This window comes from Capra hircus, chromosome 25 (assembly GCF_001704415.2).
Source record: "Capra hircus breed San Clemente chromosome 25, ASM170441v1, whole genome shotgun sequence".
Taxonomy (NCBI): Eukaryota; Metazoa; Chordata; class Mammalia; order Artiodactyla; family Bovidae; genus Capra; species Capra hircus.
The window spans coordinates 42,757,321-42,780,261 of record NC_030832.1 but is presented as its reverse complement, the minus strand read 5'-3'; the positions used below and the strand labels follow the sequence as shown (position 1 = coordinate 42,780,261).

The following is a 22,941-nucleotide window of genomic DNA, read 5'->3' as shown; positions in this document are numbered from 1 at the left end:
TGGGTACTCCCCGACTACGCTACAGCCTTTGACCGTGTGGATCACAACAAGCTGTGGAAAATTCTTAAAGAGAAGGGAGTACCAGAGCACCTGACCTGTCTCCTGAGAAACCTGTCTGCAGGTAAAGAAGCAACAGTTAGAACTGGACATGGAACAACAGACTGGTTCCAAATTGGGAAAGGAGTACGTCAAGGCTGTATACTGTCACCCTGCTTATTTAACTTCTATGCAGAGTACATCATGGGAAATGCCAGGCTGGATGAAGCACAAGCTGGAATCAAGATTGCTGGGAGAAATATCAATAACCTCAGATATGCAGATGACACCACCTTAATAGTAGAAAGCAAAGAGGAACTGAAGTGTCTCTTGAGGAAGGTGAAAAGGAGAGTGAAAAAGTTGGCTTAAAACTCAACATTAAAAAAACTAAGACCATTGGCATCTGGTCCCATCACTTCAAGGCAAATAGATGGGGAAACAATGGAAACAGTGACAGACTATTTTCTTGGGCTCCAAAATCACTGTGGATGGTGACTGCAGCCATGAAATTAAAAGATACTTGCTCCTTGGAAGGAAAGCTATGACCAACCTAGACAGCATCTTAAGAATCAGAGACATCATTTTACCAGTAAAAGTCTGTGTAGTCAAAGTTACAGGTTCCAATAATCATGTGCAGATGTGAGAGTTGGGCCATGAAGAAGGCTGAGCACTGAAGAGCTGATGTTTTCGGACTGTGGTGTTGGAGAAGACCCTTGAGAGTCCCCTGGACTGCAAGGAGGTCCAACCAGTCCATCCTAAAGGAGATCAGCCCTAAATATTCATTGGAAGGACTGATGCTGAAGCTGAAGCTCCAATCCTTTGGCCACCTGATGAGAAGAGTCGACTCATTGAAAGACCCTGATGCTCAGCAAAGTTGAGGGCAGGAGAAGCGGGTGACAGAGGGTGAGACGGTTTGATGACATCACTAACTCAATGGACACGAGTCTGAACAAATTCAGGGAGACGGTGATGGACAGGGAGGCCTGGTGTGCCGCAGTCCACGGGGCTGCAAGAGTCAGGCAAGACTGAGTGACTGAACAACGACAAAGTGTAAACCCGCCTGCGTGTCTGCGTGTGTGTGTGTGTGTGTCTGTGCCTCTCTGTGTCTGCGTGTGCGTGTCTCTGTGTGTGCATGTCTGTGTGTGCCTCTCTCTGAGTCTGCATGTGTGTGTGTCTGCCTGTCTGTGCCTCTGTGTCTGCGTGTGTGTCTGTGTGTGCCTCTCTCTGTGTCTGCGTGTGTGTGTGTGTGTGCCTCTCTCTGTGTCTGAGTGTGTGTGTGTCTGTGTGTGCCTCTCTGTGTCTGCGTGTGTGTGTGTCTGTGCCTCTGTGTCTGCGTGTGTGTCTGTGTGTGCCTCTCTGAGTCTGCATGTGTGTGTGTCTGTGCCTCTGTGTCTACGTGTGTGTGTCTGTGTGTGCCTCTCTGTCTGTGTGTGTGTGTGTGTGTGCGTGTCTGTGTCTGTGTGTGTCTGGATGTCTGTGTGTGCCTCTCTGTGTCTGCGTGTGTGTGTGTCTGTGCCTCTGTGTCTACGTGTGTGTGTCTGTGTGTGCCTCTCTGTCTGTGTGTGTGTGTGTGTGTGCGTGTCTGTGTCTGTGTGTGTCTGGATGTCTGTGTGTGCCTCTCTGTGTCTGCATGTGTGTCTGTGTGTGCCTCTGTGTCTGCGTGTGTGTCTGTGTGTGCCTCTCTGTGTCTGCATGTGTGTCTGTGTGTGCCTCTGTGTCTGCGTGTGTGTCTGTGTGTGCCTCTCTGTGTCTGTGTGTGTCTGGATGTCTGTGTACGTCTGCTGCTGCTGCCAAGTCGCTTCAGTCGTGTCCGACTCTTGCGACCCCATAGATGGCAGCCCACCAGGCTCCCGTCCCTGGGACTCTCCAGGCAAGAGCACTGGAGTGGATGGCCAGGGATCGGAGCCGGGTCTCCTGCGCTGCAGGCGGACTCTTTACCGGCTGAGCGACAGAGGAAGTGCCCGACCTCCCGCAGCGAACGCTCTGTTTCCAGAGACTTCTGTCATCTCCGCCTGTTGACACCGGACTCCAAGCTGGACAGTGGCTCGTGGTTCCTTCCCTGGCACATGCCCTGCACCTGCCCAGGGCGAGGACGTGGAGAAGGCTCTGATCTTAGTGGAGCCTGTGTGCTTTGAGGGACAGAAACCATGAAAGAGAGCAGAAGATGGTTTGGTATCATGAGGGCGTCAGTGGGAAAATAATTTGAGCGGCAGGTCAGGAAGAAGGTGGGTGGGGCTAGTGAGACAAGGCTTCTGCCCAACGATAGCTGAAATAGGGCGAGAAGCTGTGTGTGGGAGCCGTCATGTCTCCCAAGAGCACGGCGACTGTGCAGAGAGGTCATCGGAGCCCCGGAGAGCCCCAGAGAGGCCCCTAGCCCTGATGCCCATGCTTCCTGGGGTCTGCCCACCCCACGGCCACTTAAGGACACTGAGCGTGTGAGGCCTGGGCCGTGGAGCTGGAGCCGACAGAACCCCGGGGCCAAGCGAGACACTCTGCTGATCTCAGACCTAAGCGCCTTCCTGCCTGGCTCCCTTCCCCAGATAGTGGGCTGCTTCCCAACCTCCGACTCAGTTTGCATCACCTCCTTGGTCTCTGGGTAACCCTGTGCAGAGTTACCTTATCTGCGCACAGATGGCACTGTCAGTGTGAGAGGGAGGGAGGGAGGGATTCCACATCTGGGGATGAATGCCCCCAAATCCCCATCTCCGGTCAAGCTCACCTCACCCTTGTTTCCCCATCCACCCTCAGCCCTGGCCCCAACACATCACCCACACCAGCTCCAGGAGGGCCCAGCCTTCACAGGCTTCACAGGGCCTCAGAAACATCTCTTTGACTGACTTGCTGGGCTGAGACTCCCTTCCTTCACCTCAAGTGTCTAATGGGCACCTTCTGACTGTCGGGCACTTGGCCAGGCACTGAGATTCAGTGCTGAGTCTCAGGGAAAGTGGACCCTGAATTCACACTCAAGGAAACATTGGTCCTGAGAGAGCAATACAGTGAGTCTGTGGGAGAGTAGGGGTCCCACCCAGGGCCCCAGCCAGAGACCGGCCTCCTCTCAGTCCTGCCAGAGAGGCGCCATCTATCTGCTCTAGAAATGTGCAGGGCTGAAGGGCAGGGGTCAGGGAGACTGATGGTGGGTGTGTTTGTGATGTGTCCCTTGGCAAAGTTCACCTACCATCCCAACTATGATTTCAGGCGGAAATGCACATTGATACTTCCTGCTGGGGGTCCAGAAGCTGCGTGGGCCACACACACACACACACACACACACACACACACACTGTCCCGGGGGGTCCAGAAGCTGCGTGGGCCCAGGGGTACCGCCTCTCTAGCTGTAGGTGGCCAGTTCTGCTAATGTGGCGAGGTCAATGCACACACACACACACACACACACACACACACACACACACACACACACACACACACACACACACACTGTCCTGCCCAAAGCGAGGGAGGTTCGGCACACCCAGGCCCCTCTCTCCGTGCCAGGCAGAATTCTAACGGGGCGCCGGCGGGGCCAGAGTTAAAGAGCAGGCTGGCCCCCTGGAGGTGGAGTGGCCTCGCGCGCTGTAGCCCCCAAGCTGCGCAGGCCTCCCCTCCCGGTTTGGGCCAAACACCCCGCCCCCCTCATCTTCTCCAGGGGCGGAAGCCACAACACCCCCGCCTCCCCATCCGTGCGGCCAGGGGCGCGGGACCCGCCCGAGGCGGGGGCGTGGGGCACAAGGTCGCCGCCTGGGGGGAGCTCGTTCGGCGGCGCAGACGCCCAGCGGCCTCAGGGAGGGACTTGGCCCGGGTTTCGGCCCTCGGCTCTTCCGGGAGAGCCGGGAGGCTGAAGCGGGCCGAGGTCGGGGCGCGGGGCCCCTCTCGGCGGAGCCTGCTCAGCGCGGTCCCCGCGCCCTCCGCCTGGCTCTCCGCGCTCCCTCGGCACACCGCGGGGAGGAGGCGCCCTCTGCGTAGCGGGCCCGGCGGTGCAGAGCATCGCGGGGCGCGGCCGAGGGGAGGAGAAAGGAGACAGCGGAGTAGGCCCGGGCTCCCGGGACGCCAGCTCCGCCAATCTGCGGGCGCTGACGCGGGGGGCGGCTCCGCGGCGCTCGGATATCTGCCCGCCCGCCGGGGCGCCGGGCGCCGAGAGGTTGGGCCGCGAGGGCGCCGCGCTTGGGGGCGGCCGCTGCACCTGCCCGGGACCTCGCCGGCCTCTCCGCGCGCCCTGCCCCCGCCGGCGCTGCTCCCGCCCTCTCCTCGGCCCCAGCGGCCCCGCGCCCTGGTTCCCCAGCAGGTCCCCACCTGCGGGCCGCGGCGCGCCCGAGGGAGAGAGCGCCGAGCCCTGCCCGGGGAGCCACCCCTTCTCCTGGCCGGCCGGGCACCCAGCGCGGCCCACGAAGCCGTGGAGACTGCTCCGAGCCTCGGATCGGATTGCGCCGCGCGGTTGCCGCCGCCACCTCCGGGCCGCCGCGCCTGGGCCGGGATGGGCCTAAGTGTCCGGCCCCTGAGCGCCTGATGAGCGCAGCCGCGGCCCCGGAGACCCAAGCGGGCCGCTACGTGCGCGGGGCCTCACCAGGCTGCGCCCCTCGCTCCGCGGACCGCTGGGCCGGGCCGGCCGAGGGCGCCGCCGCTCCGAAGAGGCGAGAGGGACCTGCTCGGACATGGCCGGGCAAGCGGGCGCTTTGGCGTCGGGCGCCCTCCGCATGGGACAGCCCCAGGGCTGGTAGCTGGCCGACGCCAGATGGACCTTGACCCGCGCCGCGGCACCTCACTCGTGCCGAGTCGAGGCTAGAGGGGCACGGGCGGGCGGCGCTCCGGGGGCGCCCGGAGGTCCAGGCCGCGCTCGTCCGGGACCATGAAAATGATTCTGGTGCGCAGATTCCGCGTGCTCATCCTGATGGCCTTCCTGGCGGCTTGCGCGCTGCACCTCCTGCTGGACCTGCTGCCCAAGCTGGAGCGGAGCGCCGCGCGGCCCTCGGGGGAGCCCGGCTGCTCTTGCGCGCAGCCCGCGGCGGAGGCGGCGGCCCCCGGCTGGGCCCAGGCGCGCGGACACCCCGGAGGGGAGCTGGCGGCCGCAGCCTCCGCCGCCGGCGACGCGGGCTGGCCCAACAAGCAGACGCTGCGTGCCCTGCAGGACTTCAGCTCCGACCCTTCCTCCAACCTCACGTCCCACTCGCTGGAGAAACTACCCCCCGCAGCCGAACCGGCGGAGGGCGCCCCGCCGGGGCAGGACCCCAGCGCCCCGGGCCCCCCAGACCGGGCTCGCCGGCCGCTCCCCCGGGACCCCGGCCCGCGTGGACCTGTGCTGCCCCCTGGCTTGAGCGGGGACGGCTCCCTCCTAACCAGGCTGTTCCAGCACCCACTGTACCAGGTCCCCATTCCACCTCTAACGGAGGGCGATGTCCTCTTCAACGTGAACAGTGACATCAGGTTCAACCCCAAGGCAGCGACCGCGGAGAACCCAGACTGGTGAGTGGGGTTAGGGTCATTGAGGTGGGCGGCTGGAAGGCCGGACTCCCGAGGCAGCCAGGAACCATTTGAGAAAAAAGGCCCACCCAGGGCTGCTTCCTGGGAGGGGCCCTTGCTCATCCAAGGTGCTGTGTAAAGAGCGTCAGGGTCAGGGACACCCTGGGGCGTGGGCCTTGCGGTGGGAGCCCCAGGAAGGGGAGGCTGGGGGCACTCAGCAGGCAGGCTCCAGGCACTGCCTTTGTCTCCAGAATGACCTCCGCCCTGAGGAGGACTGCTGAGCGGCTGGGAGCTCTTCCCTGTGGCCACTGGCCTGAAAGGCAGGCGGGGCAGGGGAGAGTCGGTGCTGTGCCTGCCGGAAAGCAGTGCTGGCCTGCTGGGCCTGGCCTCTGGCTCACAAAGGGACTCGGGCAAGGAGCGAAAGCGCTTCCTTGGGAAGCGACTGGCTGCTGGCTTCCAGGGACTCAGCAACGCTGCTCTGGTGGACATGTCAGGAAGGTCTGGAGTGGCCTAAGGGGCTTTGTAAACCAGTCCCTGATAACAAAATTAGTGAGGGGCGTGCTGACCCCCCTGAGGCATTACTGAGGCGTTCTCCCAGCCAGGGTGCCAACCGTGCCAGCTGCAGACAGCAACGGCTCCCTAAAAGGCAAGTGGCATCCCCCAGGGGCATCCCTTTAACTGCTTTAAACCCCTGCCCCCAAGGCCCTCAGCCACACAGACCGAAGTAACCAGATGCTGCAGCCCAGGTGATGAAATGCTAGTCAGCAGCAAGGCCAACATAAATACCTGCGAAAGGTCACCCATGCAGCCGAGGGGAGGCCAGCTTTCCAAAACACCCCATGGAAGCCGCTCTTCGCGTTTGGACCAGGCCCAGGGTTTTCAGTCTAAACACACCAAGGCGTTCGGTAGCCTCTGAGCTCTGTCTGCTGGCCAGGTTCACCGAAATGCTCAGCAGTTTGAGAGGCGGAGCTGTGAGCCAGGCCTGAGCCTCTGGAGCCAGCGGTCAGTGATGGGGCTCCTGGGCAGCTTCTTGTGACCCGTCATGTCCATCGTGGGGCAGCATTTGGCTGAAAAGGCCTCACTTGCACTTAGACAAGGTCCGCTGTTCCCTCCGGCAGCAAACAGGCTCTGTCCTCCCTCCGACTGGCCCTTTGACTCCGGAGACAAGGACGGGCCACGTGGGCAGCAGGTCCTCGATTTGCGCCTGAGCTGGAGTGAGCACCACGGTCCTCTCTCCCCACCCAAAAGCAGAATACTCAGCGAAGGCTTCCGCCAGACTGGGCTCGTCTGCCCCCGGGAAGGCAGCAGCCCCTCAGACCCCAGGCTGGCAACGTGCTTGCCAGGCTGTTGCAGAGACCCCAGGACAGACCCGGCGGGCCTAGCCCTGACAGTCTGGGCTTGATCTCCTTTAGTTACAGCTGTCTGTGGCGTCTCTCGCGGGTAAGTGAGAATTACGGGCCTTCAGATATGTTATTAGTCAGTTGAACAACAGCCACAGAAAAAGTGCGGACGTCGCAGGGTCCTGTTTGAGCAGAGGCTCCTCTAAATAAACCCACGTTTGTTTGGAGCCACAGTGAAAAACTTGGCGCTGGGGCCAACTCCCCCGTCCATCCTGAGACCTTGCTGTTTGTCCTTTCCCTGCTGACCTGGGTCACCTTCATTTGTGCAGGCCACACGAAGGTCTTGAGGATGAATTCCTGCCCACCGGGGAGGCGGCCGTGGACTCCTATCCCAACTGGCTCAAGTTCCACATCGGCATCAACCGATATGAGCTGTACTCTCGACACAACCCTGCAGTGGAGGCCCTGCTCCGTGACCTGGGCACCCAGAAGATCACCAGTGTGGGTAGGTGCCCTTGTGCCTGGCCGGCTCCTTGCTGAAGCATCACCTCCTGGGCGAGTTACACCAGCAGCCTTCCTGGAGGAGGCACACAGGCCTTCAGTGCTGTCTGTAATTGAGGGGGTGTGGTGGAGAGGGAAGGGTTGCCTTCTGCTGCAAAACAACCGAGGCAGGACAAGATGCCGCCCAGCCCACCCTGTTGTTCTGCTGGGCAGGGGGGTGGGGGCCAAGGCCAGAGGCTCCTGGAGCTCACATCTGCTCCTAGATTCAGGGTGGACGGAGGGTGACTGGGGCTCCACTCTGCCTGGGGCAGAGCGCCATGCGCCGAGTAGTTTGGAGGTTACATCTCCGAGGACTTTGGGATCTGCTGAAGCAGAGGATTCAGGGCATCCAGTTACTGATTTCAAGAAACTGTGTTGGCAGTGGCCTCTAAGCGTGGAGGTTTGGTGCCATTGCTCTCAGGCCTGTAGGCGATTGTTTGTGAAGGTCCCCGGGTAGTCACCAGTGGCTCCCAGAGCAGAGGGGGTAGGCAGAGGCCCTGGGTGAGAGGAGTGGTCCTGGGAGGCCCAGAGGGTGGAGGAGGACTCGGGAGCATGGTGCTGGGAGCAGGGACTCCAGGCAACATCTTCGTGACGTCTGGACTGTCCTGTGGCTTAAAGGGTTCTGCTAACCCAGGTTCTGTCTGCCGCCAGGGCCAGGGAGCTGGGTGTTGCCTGCGAGGCTGGCCGCTGGGGGCTTCCAGAGCTCCTTAAAGGCTGTGCTGGGTGTCTCAGCCCGGCGCTGAGCTATTTCTGGCACCCGCCCTCTTCCTAGCTGTTCACCCTGAGAACATGATGAACACCCTCCTGGCCGGGGCAAGGTGGTGGTCTCCCCTCCTCGATGCCACCCAGGAGGAATCTAAGCGCCTCCAGCCTCCCCCAGTGCTGGAAGGCGGTCTGTGCAGCCAGCGGGGACTGCTGGGGAGAGGCCACAGCTGGTGCGTCCCCTGCCCGCCTGAGCAGACGAGGCTGTTAGAGAAACACCCAGTGCGGTGACGCTCATCGTCCATCCCACAGGCTCTCTTGAGCACCTTCCGCATCTCAGGGCCCTGTCTGGGCAGGCACTAGGGGTAAGCCCGACCTTGGCAGAGTTCTGCTACGTCCTGACTTGCTTGTTCCCGGGCAACCGGAAGTGCACACAGGATGGGCAGAGAAAGTCCAGGGCGATAGGTGAGGAGGGGACCTCCACCCCGCAGGACTGGGTCCTGGATGGGGCAGAGGCTTTCGTGGTGAAAGCCAGCAGAGAACACAGGACTTCGGGGGGAAGCTACACTAGCGTTTGAAAACTAGGGTTTAGGGAAGTGCGGCATTCACGCTTGCAGGCCAGCCCACCGAGGTCTCCCATCCGTCCGGCAGGCTCAGGCACGCTGTGTCTCAGTCCGGGAAGCTGGCCGGTGCCCCAGGCATATGCTGTGTCGACTCGGGCTCTGAGCAGGGCAGAGGCAGGGCTGAGAGGACTGGCCAGGCTCCCCGTAGCCCTCAGGGCACGGCCGGCGACCCCGCTCTCACCAGACGTTGCTCTATGCCCAGGGGCCTGGGAGCCCTGAAGGAAGAGGACGGGCCTCGTCCGTGCCCTGGGGACTCACCTTGGGCCACCCTCGTCGGGTCTGACTGTCCCGGGCTTGGTGCCCAGGATGCTTGACATCCCAGTGGCCCACCCCCGAGTCCTAGCCTGCTCTGTGCCCAGCGGTGGGTCCTGGACTGAGGGCCTGCCCAGCTGCGTCCTGCCCTCGCTGTTGGACGACCCTGACCAGCTGGCCCTAATCCGTGGGCCGGTCAGAACCCAGGCTGGCACGCACAGGCACCCAGTGAGCAAGGGAAGACTGGTGACGGCCCCGGCGGCTTCCCCCGCGGCGAGCAGCGGGCTCGGTGCGCCCCGACTGCCCCGTCATGGGCCGGAGCGGCTCTGGGCAGGCAGACCCAGCTCTGTGGGCCTCCTGGGGCCTCTGTGGATCACAGAGGTGGTCATAACCTCGACCCTGTAATCTCCAGCTTGCAAATCCAAAATCATTACCCGTTTGACTGCAAAACCCGGCCCGACATGAACAGACACGGAGGCTAACCCTAAAATGAGAGGCTGTTTCTGAATCTTCGCTTTTCTCGCTGGGAGTGAACGTTCTCACGTACCTCTTCAGACACGGCCGTGTGTCTCAGTCCCAGGCTCTGCCCCCTCCCCGCCCTGGCTGCAGGCCCTCTGGGCTGGATGCCCCCATGCCTCTTGTCACCCAAACGCTTCTGCTCCCAGAGACCTTGAAGGCAGGTGTGTGTCTGAGGCCTGTCTTGGGGGCTGCTGAGAGGTGGGAGCAGAGGCTGGGGCACCTCTGCACAGGGCGGCGGCACTGGGCCAGCTGGAGCCTGGTGAAGGCCTCGGCTGGACGCTCAGCCCCACTCTGCGCGGCCTTGGGCCCAGAGGTGCTCCCAGAGACTCACACTCGGGACGAGATCCTCTTCCTGGAGAAGCAGAGCGCCGCAGTGGGAGTGTGGCTGGTCCGGCCAGGCGCAGGCCTCCCCTGGAGAATGGACGCTTTTCCTGGGGCGGGGGCGGCAGGGTTGGCCCTCCCATCCACGGTGGCTTCTGACTGGGCCCTTGGCCTCACAAAGCCACAGGGCGGATTTAGAGACAGGGGTCCCTGGACAAGAGCTGTCTGCTGCTGGGGGCTCTGCCCCTGACGCTACTGTGACCTGGGGGTGGGTGCAGCCCTCAGAGGCCCTGAGGGAGCCTGGAGTGCAGCATTTTGGGGAGCCTGGAACCGACCTTGGGGTCAGGGTTCAGCAGAGCCGTCCTTCTGAGCTTAAAATGGAAGAAGAGCTAGAAATCTAGCCTGTCTCCCAAGTCCCATCCTGCAGATAAAGGAACAGGCCTCCGAGAGGGCGGGCTTGCCTGTGGTCAGCTCATTCCTGCCCTCAGCTCCAACTCGGCCCCGCCCTGAGCAGTCTCTTCAGTCTTGGAACATGAGAGAAAGTGTGGCAAAGAGAGCAGCTCCTTCAGGGCCCCAGAGACATTTCTTTACCGCTGGGCTCCTCGCTGCGTGGTGACGGCCCTTGGCTGCCTTTAACGAGTTCAGAAACTATCTGCCTCCGTTCAGCTTGAAGCCAGGCCTGTGGAGGCCTGGGCCTTGCTGGTGACGATGGTGACGATTAAGTCGATATCGTGGACGATTACGCATACAGAGTGAGTGATGCAGTTGACGACTCTGTGCTCTGAGTCATTTAGAAAGAAGTCACGGTGCAGGCGAGGACTCGAGCAGCCTCTGACCTGAAGCGCAGGCCCTGCAGTTGTTTGTCCAGGTCAGGACGGAGCTGTGGGTGGAGGTGAGCAGAGGAGATGGCTCCACTGGACGGACTCCCTGGACACTCACTGGCCTGCTCGGGCAGCTGCCCCGGGGGCCTGGGGGCCGCAAGGCCACCCTGCCTAGTGAGCAGGCCCCTCAGGAGGGCAGCTCCGGTCCCAGGAAGGCTACAGTCCCACGCCCACCCGAGGACACTGCCGCTTCGGGGCCTAGTGCCTGGAGCTCTTCTGACTCAGCGGCGGGGAACCAAAAGTGCCCTGTAAGCCAAATGCCCAGCCCAGGGCCAGAAGGCCTCTGTCATCCCAGAGGAAGGATCCAGGCGCCTCAGGGCTCCAGGGGGAGGCAGTGAACAGCTGCGTCCCGTCCCTGTTCTCTCTGCTGTCAGGCGAAGCGGGACAGAGCCCCAAGGTGCTGACCCAGCCCCCGCTCTGTCCATGCTGAGCCGACGGCGGCTGCAGCCCTGGACTCCAGCGGACGGCACTCTGAGTGGGTTCCCGAGCCCCGGGCGGGGGCTGCTTTCCGCTGGGGGCGCTGTGGGTTCCCTTTCCTGGGAGTGGGTCTCAGCCCTGCCCCAGCCCCATGGGGGCACTGGGCGAGGGTGCAGACCCCCCTTCGAGAGAGGCAGCTGTGGTCGGGTGAGCCGAGGCGCGGTCTAGGGAGCCAGCAGGGTGGGAAGCCAAGCGCCCCGCTCCCATGCGGCCCTCCCATCCTTCTGATCCCTCCGCCGTCGCCTGTTTCCCAGTCCCAGCCACCCTCCTGCTATGGCTCTTCCAGCCCGGGTGGCCCTTCCTGACCCTGAACGCGCTGCCTGTCTCAGGCCTCCATCCCTGACCCCGCTCACCGCCGCACCCAGGTCTCAGGGCCCCCCTCTCCACCAGCGCGCCCGCGCTCACAGGCCTCCGCGGGCAGCAGGTGACCGAGCTCCTTTCCTCCCACCGCAGCCATGAAGTCCGGTGGCACGCAGCTCAAGCTCATCATGACCTTCCAGAACTACGGGCAGGCGCTGTTCAAACCCATGAAGTAAGTGCCGGGGCAGGGGCGAGGGCTGTGAAGTTGCGTCTCAGCCGCTCAGCCCTGGTCTCCTCACCAGAAGGCAGCCAGGCTCTACGACCATGGGCACAGCTGTGCCCGAGAAGCTTTATTTCTGAAGCTAGCGGGTCAGCTGATTTGGCTCCTGACCGCTATTCCAGAGGAAATAGAAACTATGCTCCCAAAACCCAAAGGGAGCACTCGGTGGCATCTGAAAATTGTGGGGGCCGTGGAGGAGGGGCGTCGGGACGGCAGGCGGCCCCGGAGACTCAGCACGTGCGTCTGTGGCCTGTGACGTCCACCTGGCGGTCCCGGGGCTTGGGTGTCTCCCGTGGTCCGTCTGGTTAGTTTCACATGGGCCGCTTCTGTCCTGACGGGAGGGTTCATTGTGTTTAAAGCGCGGGTTGCACCCCCAAGGGCCCGTGGCGCCGCTCTGCCAGTGTGTGGAAGGAAGTCCGCACGCCCTGGGGGCTTGGGGACCACTAGCCGACCGCTGCTCCGTGGCTGTGACGACCGCCCGGGCTCACATGCCCCGTGCTCGGGAAGGGCGACGTGGGCTGCACGCGCGCTCCTCGGGCCCTGGAGGAGACGGAACCCCTTGGCACCACGGGCACCTGCGTGCCCTCTCAGGCTGGAGCTTGAGCAGAGGGGCCCCTTCAGGCCCTTCATACCTCGGCGATGTGCTGGGGAGGAGGATGCTCCGGGTGGGGGCGGGCTCTGCCACTCACTGCTGGCCCGGTGACCGGTGGGCCTGACCGTCCCTGGCGGTCACAGGAATCCAGGAAGAGAACCAAAACCCACCACGTCCTTGGCACCCCCTCAGCTGCACTTTGGGGCACAGGCCTCTTGTCTCCAGGGTGCGTCCGAACACAGTCCAGCAGACCGACCCGGGTGTGCGCAGAGCTGCGTGGCGGGGGAGGGGCCACGCCCGGCCCTGGGGGGCAGGAGCCCAATGGCGCAGGCAGGGCAGCCTCTGCAGGGGCCTCGGGGCTTGGGGCTTGGTGTTGCTGGGACCCGGCGGCCCACCGGGGCGGTGGCTCAGCTCCGCACCTTGGCTCGGGGTGGGGGCTCTCCTGGGCCAGTCCTCACCTCGGGCATCCAGCTGTGTGCAGGTGCCCAGGGCCACGCCCGTGTTGAGGGCTTGCCCACAGTGTGGTTGAGTGTTCCAGCACCTCTGTGGGTTAGAGGAGACGTCACTGTTGTTATTATTCTGCCACGTAAAGATGCGGGAATCAGGGCTTGGCGAGGCAGTGCAGACCACCCAAGGCGGACCCAGACTCTGGAGCCTCCCAAGGCCAGGGCAGCCCAGCCTCAGGCCCCTCTCGGCCTCCCCAGCCTCCCTCACCGCGGGGTGGCCATCCCCTCTGTGGCCACAGGAGGCATGAGTGGCAGCCGCTGTGGCCTGGCGGCCGGGGCAGCCGGGCTCCGGAGGTTGCCTGGAAAGGCCTCAGAGTCCACACCTGCCCCCTCCGGCCCTGAACCCTCTGCCCTCAGCCTGTGTGTCCAGGGACGGACATCAGAGTTCCTCTCGGAAGGCCGCACATGGAGGGACAGCCTAGGGCGCGGCTCCTGTCCCGTGGGCTGAGGCTGAGGCCGGGCTGAAGTGTGGAAGCAGGGTGGGGAATCCCCCGGGGGCCGGGGACGCTGAGGCCAGGAGGATGGGCATGTGCACGGCCAGCCTCCCTGCACGCTGCGCTCCCGGGCAGAGGGCCCTGGCCACAGGGCAGGCTCTGCTAGGCTCACGCTGCTGACCTCATGCCCTGGCCAGCCTTCCTGCTGCTCTGGCGGGCCTGGCCTACGCCGACCCTGGCTCTGGGCTCTGACCCACCCCAACTCCGGCATCCACTAGAGTCTGGTTGCTGGCAGCCACCACCCTCCCGATGACCCTGGGGCACACCGTTCCTGCCCCTGCGGCTGTGTTCTCAGCAGGAAAGCAGCTGTGGTTTCTGACCATAGCATTAAGAAAATAAATATATGATTAATAATTCCCTTAAAAAAGAAACTTTCTTCGGTGAGCTCGTAATAGCTCTGTAAGCTGAATGTTCTGAATTAATCAGGTGGTAGTTTTTCTCTGAGATCCTGAAGGACGTGTGCTCAGAGGACCCAGGCAGGAGCAGTCCTGGGGCAGGAGGGGAGCCTGGCAGGGCTGCAGGGTGCAGTCCCCGTGGTATGGTAGTCTAATGGTATATGTTAATAGACGTTGAAAAATGTATAACTAGGAGAAGGCAGTGGCTCCCCACTCCAGTGCTCTTGCCTGGAAAATCCCATGGACAGAGGAGCCTGGTGGGCTGCAGTCCCATAAGAGTCGGACACGACTGAGCAACTTCACTTTCACTTTTCACTCTCATGCATTGGAGAAGGAAATGGCAACCCACTCCAGTACTCTTGCCTGGAGAATCCCAGGGATGGGGAGCCTGGGGGGCTGCCATCTGTGGGGCACAGAGTCGGACACGACTGAAGCAACTCGGCGGCGGCGGCAGGAGCACGTTAGCCTGCCAGTTGCTGGGTAGTCTTGCTTTTACTGTTAGAGGAAGATGTTTTGACGCCTTTACCCAGATACGGTTCGCACAGATCGTGATTCAGCCACTTGGAGTCTGTCACCCAGTAGCTTTCAGTACATTTCACAGAGCTGTGCGGCCGTCCCCGTGGTGTTGAACTGCTCCATTACTCGGAAAGAAGCCTGGTGAAGCGCTGCCCTCCCTCCCTGGACGCCACTGGTCTGCTTCCCGTCGCCGTGGGCTTGCCAGTCCTGGGATTTCACGTGAGCAGCGTCAGCCGCTGCTGGCCTTTGTGCCTGCTTCTGTTGCAGAGCGCTGGGTGTTCAGGGCTCCCCCACGGCGTGGTGCGTGTCTGAGCCGCCTTCCTTTCTGTGGCTGAGCACTGAGCAATGCTCCCTGGTGTGAGCGGGCCATGTTTTACTTGACTCACTTGCTTTACTTTACTCTCATCTGTCAACAGATATTTGCCTCATTTCCACTTCTTGAGTGCACAGAGGGCGTTGTGTGAGCATCTGTGTACAGGTTTCCATCTCTCTTGGTGTAAGCCTGGGAGTGGCATTGCCGGGTCCAGAATAACTCAGTGCAGCTGCTGAGAAGCTGCAGCCGCCTCTCCCAGCAGCCGCCTTCCCCAGCGCTCTCTGCAGGGTCCGCAGCCTTGTCTTCATCGTCCCCGTTGACCCTCACCATCCTGGTGGGGGTGGACCGTGTCTGTCTGCGGTTCTGAATCACAGTTCTCTCCTGACTCATGACTGGGAGCATCTTCTCACGTCCTGTTGGCCATTTGGATCTTCTTTGGAGAAACGTCTGTTCAGATCTTTTGCCACTTGCTGTTCAGCTGGCCGTCTTTCCGTTAGTAAGTTGTGAGAATTCTTCATGTATTTGGGTTCAAGACCCTTGTCACACACGGGGTGTCTTTTGAGGCACAAGGCTCTCGTTTGGAGGATGTTGGAACCAACTGTCCCATTGTTGTCACGCGTCCTTTGCTGCAGTATTTAAATTTTAACGTCTGAAAAGTCCATGCTGGCTCACAGTGGTGCCGGTGATGTGTGTACTTAGATGGAAGCCCGGGTGTGTCCGCAGAGACAGGAGGCCTGGCGAGGCCCTGCATGTGTGGCCTCCAGTAAGCTCCTTCCCTCCCCGGGACTCAGTTTACCCACCTGTCAACGAGGGCGTTGTAGGCACAGGACTGAGGTCTAAACCCTACTGGACTGGCTCTAGGAGGCAGGGCACCATGTTCATGGAAGGAAGCCGGGAGGGGTTGGTGGTTTGGCGAGGCGGGACGAGACTACACAGACGAGCCAGAGTGCACATCAGATTTCACCACGCTTCTTAGAAAGAAGGCTTCCGGGCCTGCTCATGACGCTGGCTGTGACCACCTCCTGGCAGAAATGTACATTCAGCCACCGCACTCACACCGAGCCCAGCCTGGCCTCCTGCCAGGCGCAGGGGCAGGCTTGACGCAAGCCTGGCGCTCCTGCCTCTGAGGGCCTTGACCCTGGGGCACGGGGCCTGGTACTCAGGCCTGGTCTGCAGGACAGACGGAGGAAGGAGGGCTGAGCACGAGTGTGAGCGTGAAGTGGGCGTCACCCCAGGCCAGGAGTCCGGCCTGGAGGGGGTGACACATTCTAGGACTGGGTGGCCTCTGCAGGCTGGAGGACCAGGGCCACTGTGTGGAGGACTGCCAGGTGGCTTTCTAGGCTGAGATTAACTTAACTGAGATGAAGTTGCAGCCTAGTCTTCTGCCGCACCTGGGCCATCGGGGTTGCGCGTGGCTGGTGGCGCCATGGTGGACATGCCCAGAGTCACAGAAAGTTCCCTGGGACAGAGCTTGTGGGGAGGTGAGGCAGGCAGCTGGACAGTGGCAGGGGCCAGGCCCTGGTGGGCATCCGGCCTGATGTGACCTCTTTCCCCGCTGTGCAGGGACAGAGCTGGGAGGGCGGGAAGGCTCCCCGGGAACCAGAGGTGAGGTGTGGGGTGAGGACAGGGACAAGCCTGGGTCCTAGAGACTCGTTGGGGCCAGGGGCAGGCAAATGCCCTGGGCCCGGGGACGGACTTGCTGGGGCCCAGAAAGTGAAGGCTTCCAGCTTGGGGGACAGTGGCCAGGGGGCCCTGTAGGGGGTGTCCAGGCAGGCCAGGAGCACGGGGCAGGGCCGCGTCATGGAGGGCATCCTTGCTGTGAGACCTTGCAGCCCCCACACCGTCTCTGGGCTGCAGCTGCCTTCTGCTCCTTGAGGCTGGACAACAGGAAGCTTTGGGTCCTGGCCCTTCTGGGACCAGGTCTCTGTCTTCAACCAGTGAGGCCGTGGGTTCATACTGGTGGGGGTCTGGGAGCCGCTGCAGCCCCTCCCCAGGTCTGTCCTTGCTGATTGTCTGGGTGTCCTGAGGTTTGCAGTTCTGAGTTGTAGGCATTAGAGGGGTGACGACTATTGAGTCAGCGTTTAGGGTGCACAGCTGATCGCAGGCTGCACACCGAGCCGAAGCTGTGCTTCCCCTCAGGTCGCCGGCCAGCAGAGACTCATCACTCCCTGCAGCCTGGCGAGGCTGCTCTGAAGTCCCCATCTCCACCAATACAGCCAGGTGACCACCTGAGAGTTTGGAACCCAGCGCTACAATGCCCTCTGTGCCACGTGTGGTTTGGGATCCAAAGCGTGTTCAGACACAGGGAGGGAAGGAAAGCACACCTTCCCCAGGTCGCTTTGAGGCAAGAATAACTCCAGCAGCAAGGCAACACCCCCGGGACAGACGGAGCTCCGCAGACCCAGCCTTGCTTGCAAACCGGAAGAGAAAGAGAAAAGCCCCGTGGGCCAGGCTCAGTGAATCTGAAATGGGTCATTTCAAGTCTGGCTTAACAAGCACCTGTCGTCCAAGGCTCAGGAGATGAGGGGACAGTGAGAGGTGCCCCCAAGGAAGGCCCCAACCTGGCCTGGAGGCAGGTGGGGCTGAGGTCGTAGGTGCAGGAAAGGGCACCACGCCAGGCCTCGAGAGCTAGACAGAGAGGCCACTGTTGCCTGTAGATGTGGTTGTAGACAGGGAGGCTGAAGCTCAGAGTGACCGGGGACGTGCCTGAGGGCACCGGCCAGCAGCAGGTGAAGCTGGAGAGACCACTGGGAGTGAGCGCCACTCAGTCGTGTCCAACTCTTTGGGGCCCCGTGGACGATACAGTCCATGGGATTCTCCAGGCCAGAAGACTGGAATGAGCGGCCGTTCCCTTCTCCAGGGGATCTTCCCAGCCCAGGGATGGAACCCAGGTCTCCCGCATTGCAGGCGGATTCTTTACCAGCTAAGCGACCGGGAGAGCCGCTGTGTGGCAGGGTGGCCGCCGTACAGTCCCTGTTCAGATCTCAGAGCAGTGGCCACCGTGATCTCTGACGTCACCACCATGTAGGCTCCTTCCTGGCTCCTTAATTTGTAGTACAGTTTGGCTGTAACCCCACGTGTCCACACCATGTGGGCGTCGGGGCAGCTGTGGGGAGGCGTTACTGCGCGGGCCGCTTAGGGCACCAGGAAGCTCTTCTCTCTCCAGAGTCGGAGACTGTGGTGCCGCGTCCCCGAAGGCTCCGGAGGGTCTTCCCTGCCTTCCCTCCTGAGCGTGGCGTCGAGTCTTGGCTCTGTGCCTGTGGCCACGTCACTCCCGTCTTCACCTCCGTTGTCACGCGGCCTGTCCCGTGGGTCTCAGTCCAAACCACCCTCTCCTTATGAGGACGTCGGGCACTGGACTCTGGACCAGCCTGATCCACGGGATCTTTTCCTAGTGAATCCCATCTGCCACGTCCCTATTTCCAAACAAGGCCACAGCCACAGGCTGGGTTAGGGCTTGAGAAGACGGCACAGCCCTCTCCCACGCGCAGCTGAGCCTGAGCTCTGCGTGCCCACGCCACTTCCCGGTACCTGGTGACGAAGGCAGGAAAGCACTTGCGTCCTCACTGTGGATGGGTTCACCACCGCCCGCCTTGGTTTCCTCTGTATGTTGGACAAGGGGGGTGATTAGATCAAGGGCAAACGTCATCAGTGCTCGTAAAACACAGCACAGCGTTAGCTTTACCAAGCTTCGAGTTCCCCACTGTCCCAACTTCTTAAAATATAGATTTGCATTGACTGGAGTGTTCATACAGAAATGCAGACAGATGGTAGGCAGATCTTTGCAGCACAGGCCAGTAGCTAGGTGCCCAGGTGCCCAGATCAGGCAGCCCCCAGGCTCTGGTGACCCCTGCCCTCCCGTTCCTGACGCGGGAATCCTCGCTGCCTTGCCTCCCTCCCCTGCTGCCGACGTGTCTGTGAAGTGCCTCCCCCAGTGCCCAGGCTGGATCCCATTGCCCATGATGGCAGTACACGCAGAGCCTGGACTGCTCACAGGCTGCGAACGCCCTACCTGCCTGGACCAGGCCAGGCCTAACCCCTGTGTCTGGCCCGTGGAGCTCACTCCCTGCGTTTGCAGGCAGCAGCTCCCCCTCTGTCCTACCCTGGGTGCCTTGGTCTGGAGGCAGCCCTGTGGAGCCTGCGGGGGGAGGCACTTTGCTGCCGGCCCTGCAGGGACACACGCCCGCCGCTGCCCGCCGCCCGCTCCTTGTTCGTGCTGCAGCCTGGTGTCTGTGAGGCTGCTGCGCTGGGCCAGGGCTTCCCGCTCCGGGGGCCGCGCCCGCCCCGTCTTGAGGTCGTCAGGGCTCTACAGCCCCTGCTCTGGCCGCAGAGGCAGGGACCCTGTCACTGATATGCCAGGTGGTTTTATTTTTATCACCAGCTCTCCTTCAAGGAGGAAGGAATTGAGGCTCCGAGGTCTAAATGTGAATCGGGAGCAGGCGGCCGGCCAGGCCTTGCTGGGGCCCAAGGGTCCGGGATGTCAGGTCCCAGCCTGTCGGGCACAGCCAGCCGGGGATCCCTGGGCCCGGGGTCCCCGCTGGGGCCCAGGTGCCGCACACGGGGGGACTCTAGGTGGGCAGCCTCCTTTTATGAAGGGGAGGGCGCGTGTGTGCGCGAGCATGCGCGTGCGAGCCCCTCCCAGAGAGTGCAGCCCTGAGCAGCTGTCCGGAGGCCCCGGGTTCCTCGGAGCCGAGGGGCACGCATAGGTAGGAGCAGACGCAGTGCCGGCGGGAGGCCGCCTCTCGCTGGGGCCCAGCCTCCCCGCCCCCAGGCCAGCCTGGCCCCCCCGCCTCAGCGGGCCGCTGGCACCCGGGTCCCCTTCCTGCATTTACCCCCAGGAGGCCCACCCCTGCCCTGGGTGCCAGGCTGCCCAGAGCCCTGCGGTTTGCCTGCAGCCTCACGTGACCCCCAGTGAGCCCTGGGTGCGGTGCTGAGGGGCTGCTATGTGGCCCGTCCAGTGTCCCTGGGAAGCAGAGGCCAAGTGGAGGGGCCGCCCCGGGTCCTGGTGGCTGGTGCAGCCCTTGTGCTGGGCCACTGCGGTCCACGGGCTTGAGGGGCCGGGGCGCCATCACTCCAGCTCCACAGATGCCTGCTGGCTTGCCGTGGGCCCAGACTGCTTAAGTCAGGTGACCACAGGAGTCCACTGTCTTCTCCTGCTCCCACTGGGAATCTGGAGTGATTACTAATTCCGTAACCGTTGCAGGGAGGTTGGCAGGGAGGCAGGTACACAGTGAAAGCTCAGCACAACCTGCCGAGAGTGTAGCCCTGGCCCAGCCCTGCGCCGCCCCCGTCGAGCAGGTAGGGGCCGTGCTGTCTCCCAGGCCCCCCAGCTCCTTTAGGACGCCCGCCCTAGTGGGCCACGGCACGTTTCCTTGGGAGCTTCTGGAAAAGACTGTCCCCTTTGTTCAAATCAAAGTGAGCAAGTCATTCTTTCCGGAAACGCCCTCCTGCGCAGGGGCGCGGGAGTCTCTCTGTACTTCTGTCTGGTGTTCGGGCCTCTGGGCTCTGCTCCCTGGGGGTCGTCACTGTGCTCTCGTGAAAGGGGCAGAAGATGGGAAGGAGGGAAGAGACTCTGGTCATGGTTCCCCCGTGCTGGGAAAGAGGCCGCGTTGGGGGTCTCAAGAGCAGTTTGATCAGCTGGCTGTTCCTTATGCCCCGAAAGGAAACGTTGCAGGCCTGAGCTCTTAAGAGGCCTTAGGGATGGCCCAGACTCTGCCCCCTGTGCCAGGGAAGAACAGCAGCATCACAGCAGCCGCCTTGGTGCTAAATATTCACTCCACAGTGTAGTAGGCTAGGGGCGTCTTCTCTTCCCTTGAATAAAAAGATGAGGAACAGGGGCTTAAATACAGAGAGAAGAGAGCTGGGGGCCGGTGTGCGTGGTTGCCGGGGATAGCCCTCACTTCCACTCTCAATTCCATTCCTTAGTCACGTCCTCGAACCCCAGACAAGCTGGCAGAACAGTGTTTAGGGCAGAGGAGAGCTTCCCCTTTCAAGGAGGTCTGCCCCCTCACCCCCACCCCTTTGCTCTGGAAAGCGGGGGTCGCTACCGTCCCTTTCAACGCCAGACTTGCTTTACAGTCACAGACCTTTGGATTGTTTTCAGGTTGGTTCGCATGAAATCCACCTTAAGACACTTGAGTGTCTTCTGAGTTAATTAGTTCACCCAACCATAAGTGAGCGTCTCGTCCCGTGTCCCGCTTTGAAGAGCTGTCTCTTGGAGACCCTGAGCGGGGGGCGGGATTGGCGGGGGTGAAAGCCCCTTGGGACCCCTGACAGCGGCCAGTCAGCGCTGGTCCCTGACGCTCTGGCCGCGTGGCCTGCCGGGGGCCGGCTGCTCTGTGCCTGAGCCCTGTCCTCGGGCTGGTCATCCTGAGGCCCACGCCTCCAGGAAAATCCTCCCCGACAGAGAAATAGGGTGGTAGGAGTGGACGGCAGGTGCCCGAGGCTCTAAGACAAGTGCCTTCTCCCAAACAGATGCCCCCCACTGCTGCTGCCAAGTCTGTGGGGTTGCTTCAGTCGTGTCCGACCCTGTGCAACCCCACAGACGGCAGCCCACCAGGCTTCCCTGTCCCTGGGATTCTCCAGGGAAGAACGCCGGAGTGGGTTGCCGTTTCCTTCTCAGGGCCAGAATTAGCAAGAGCTACTGAGGGAGCGGCCTGCCCGCCCGCCCCGAACGTCTGCCACTGAAAACCTGATATTAAACAGCTTAATATATCTCCTTAATGGCAAGGTGGCTGCCTTCTGCTGTGTGAGTGGCAGGGAGGCTCGGGACAGGAAGGCTGGTTTCTGCTCCCTCTCCCGCCTGGTGCGTCTGGCAAGAAGCAAGGTCTCCCCATGGGCTTGGCCCCCGTCGGGAGCCGGAGCCTCTTCCCGAGCCGGCCTCTGCCCCAGGGCACCACCTGGTCAGCAGCAGGGTCTTCACGGAAGTGGAGGGTCAGTGCCCGAGGACGAGGCGGTCGCCTGGGCTCCTGAGCAGACTTGCCGTGCAGTCGTGTGTCCTTGGTTTGGGCACGAGAAACCAGAGGGGGGATGTGACGGAGGGAGACCTGGGACCCAAGAAAGATGCTCAGGCCGGAGCGGCCGCACCCCCAAGAGAGCCGGGCGGGGCCAGAGCAGCCGCACCCGGGGAGACCTAGATGGGGCCGGGGAAACCGAGGCGGGGCCGGAGCGGCCCGCACCCCCGAGAGAGCCTGATGGCCCGGAGCGGCCGCACCCCCGAGAGAGCCTGATGGCCCGGAGCGGCCGCACCCCCGAGAGAGCCTGATGGCCCGGAGCGGCCGCAGCCCCGAGAGAGCCGGGCGGGCCCGGAGCAGCCGCACCCCAGGGAGACCAAGACGGGCCCGAAGCGGCCCGCACCCCGGGGAGACCAAGACGGGCCCGGAGCGGTCCACACTTATGGAAACCTAGACAGGGCCAGAGCGGTCTGCACCCTCGAGAAAGCCGGGCGGGGCCAGAGCGGTCTGCACCCCTGAGAGAGCCTGATGGCCTGGAGTGGCCCGCACCCCTGAGAGAGCCTGATGGCCCGGAGCGGCCCGCACCCCGGGGAGACCAAGACAGGGCCGGAGCGGTCTGCACCCCCGAGAAAGCTGGGCGGGGCCGGAGCGGTCCACACCCCGGGGAAACCTAGACGGGGCCGGATTGGTCCCCACCCCTGAGAAAGCTGGAACTCTTGGACGAGGTGGAGTGGTCCGTGCCCCCAAGAGAACAGAATGGGGCTGGAGTGATCCGCACCCCAGTCCCTGGGGGGGTGTGACCTACTCAGGCCCTAGTTTGGGGTCCTGTTCCCCAGAACTGCAGGACACCGACCCCCGTGGCCCCAGCGCCTGAAAGAAGAGGGGGCCTACCCAGAGGCGGTGGGGAGACAGGAGCTGCTGGGCTCTGCGGTCTGCGGACTCCCCCCACCCTGCCACCTCACCCGGGAGGGGACCCAGTCAGACTGCCTGCGCCCGAGCCCTAGCGGTGCGAGCCCGTGTGGGCGCAAGCTCTGGCAGCTGCCCTGGGCCCCGGAGAGCTCCGCGGAGGCGGCACTGCCATCAGCAGCTTACTCATCAACCACAGAAGAGGCTCGGGGGCCGGGGAGGCCCGCGGGAGCCCCGCACTGCTGTGCCCTGGACAAGTGGGCCCAGCAGGGGCGGCTCCCCGCCCGCCGCCGCCTCACCAGCCCTGGGATGCCCACGTTCCCACCCTGTGTGCGGCAGGCCCCTCTGTCTGGGCCTCAGCTTCTGGGCTGAGCTCAGGCACCTCGGGGCCCTCAGCACAGACAGGACGCAGGAAGGCCGTGGGACGGCTGTGTGTGCCCTGAGCGGCCACGGTTGTTCTCTTCCCAGAGTGCGACCTGGCGATTAGCTGCCCTCTCTCCTGCTCACCGCGTGGGAGTGCGTGGCCCCATCCCACTCGGCACAG

General features: G+C 62.7%; 1 protein-coding gene across 1 annotated transcript in view; it reads left to right on the top strand.

The window, feature by feature from the left end:
• FAM20C (FAM20C, golgi associated secretory pathway kinase) overlaps positions 3,874–22,941 on the top strand; it is a 32,907-nt gene continuing 13,839 nt past the window's right edge. The window contains exons 1-3 of the mRNA XM_018040598.1: positions 3,874–5,490; positions 7,157–7,332; positions 11,596–11,674. Coding sequence (XP_017896087.1) covers positions 4,877–5,490; positions 7,157–7,332; positions 11,596–11,674 — 869 coding nt within the window. The 5' untranslated portion in view covers positions 3,874–4,876. The remainder of the gene's footprint in view (positions 5,491–7,156; positions 7,333–11,595; positions 11,675–22,941) is intronic.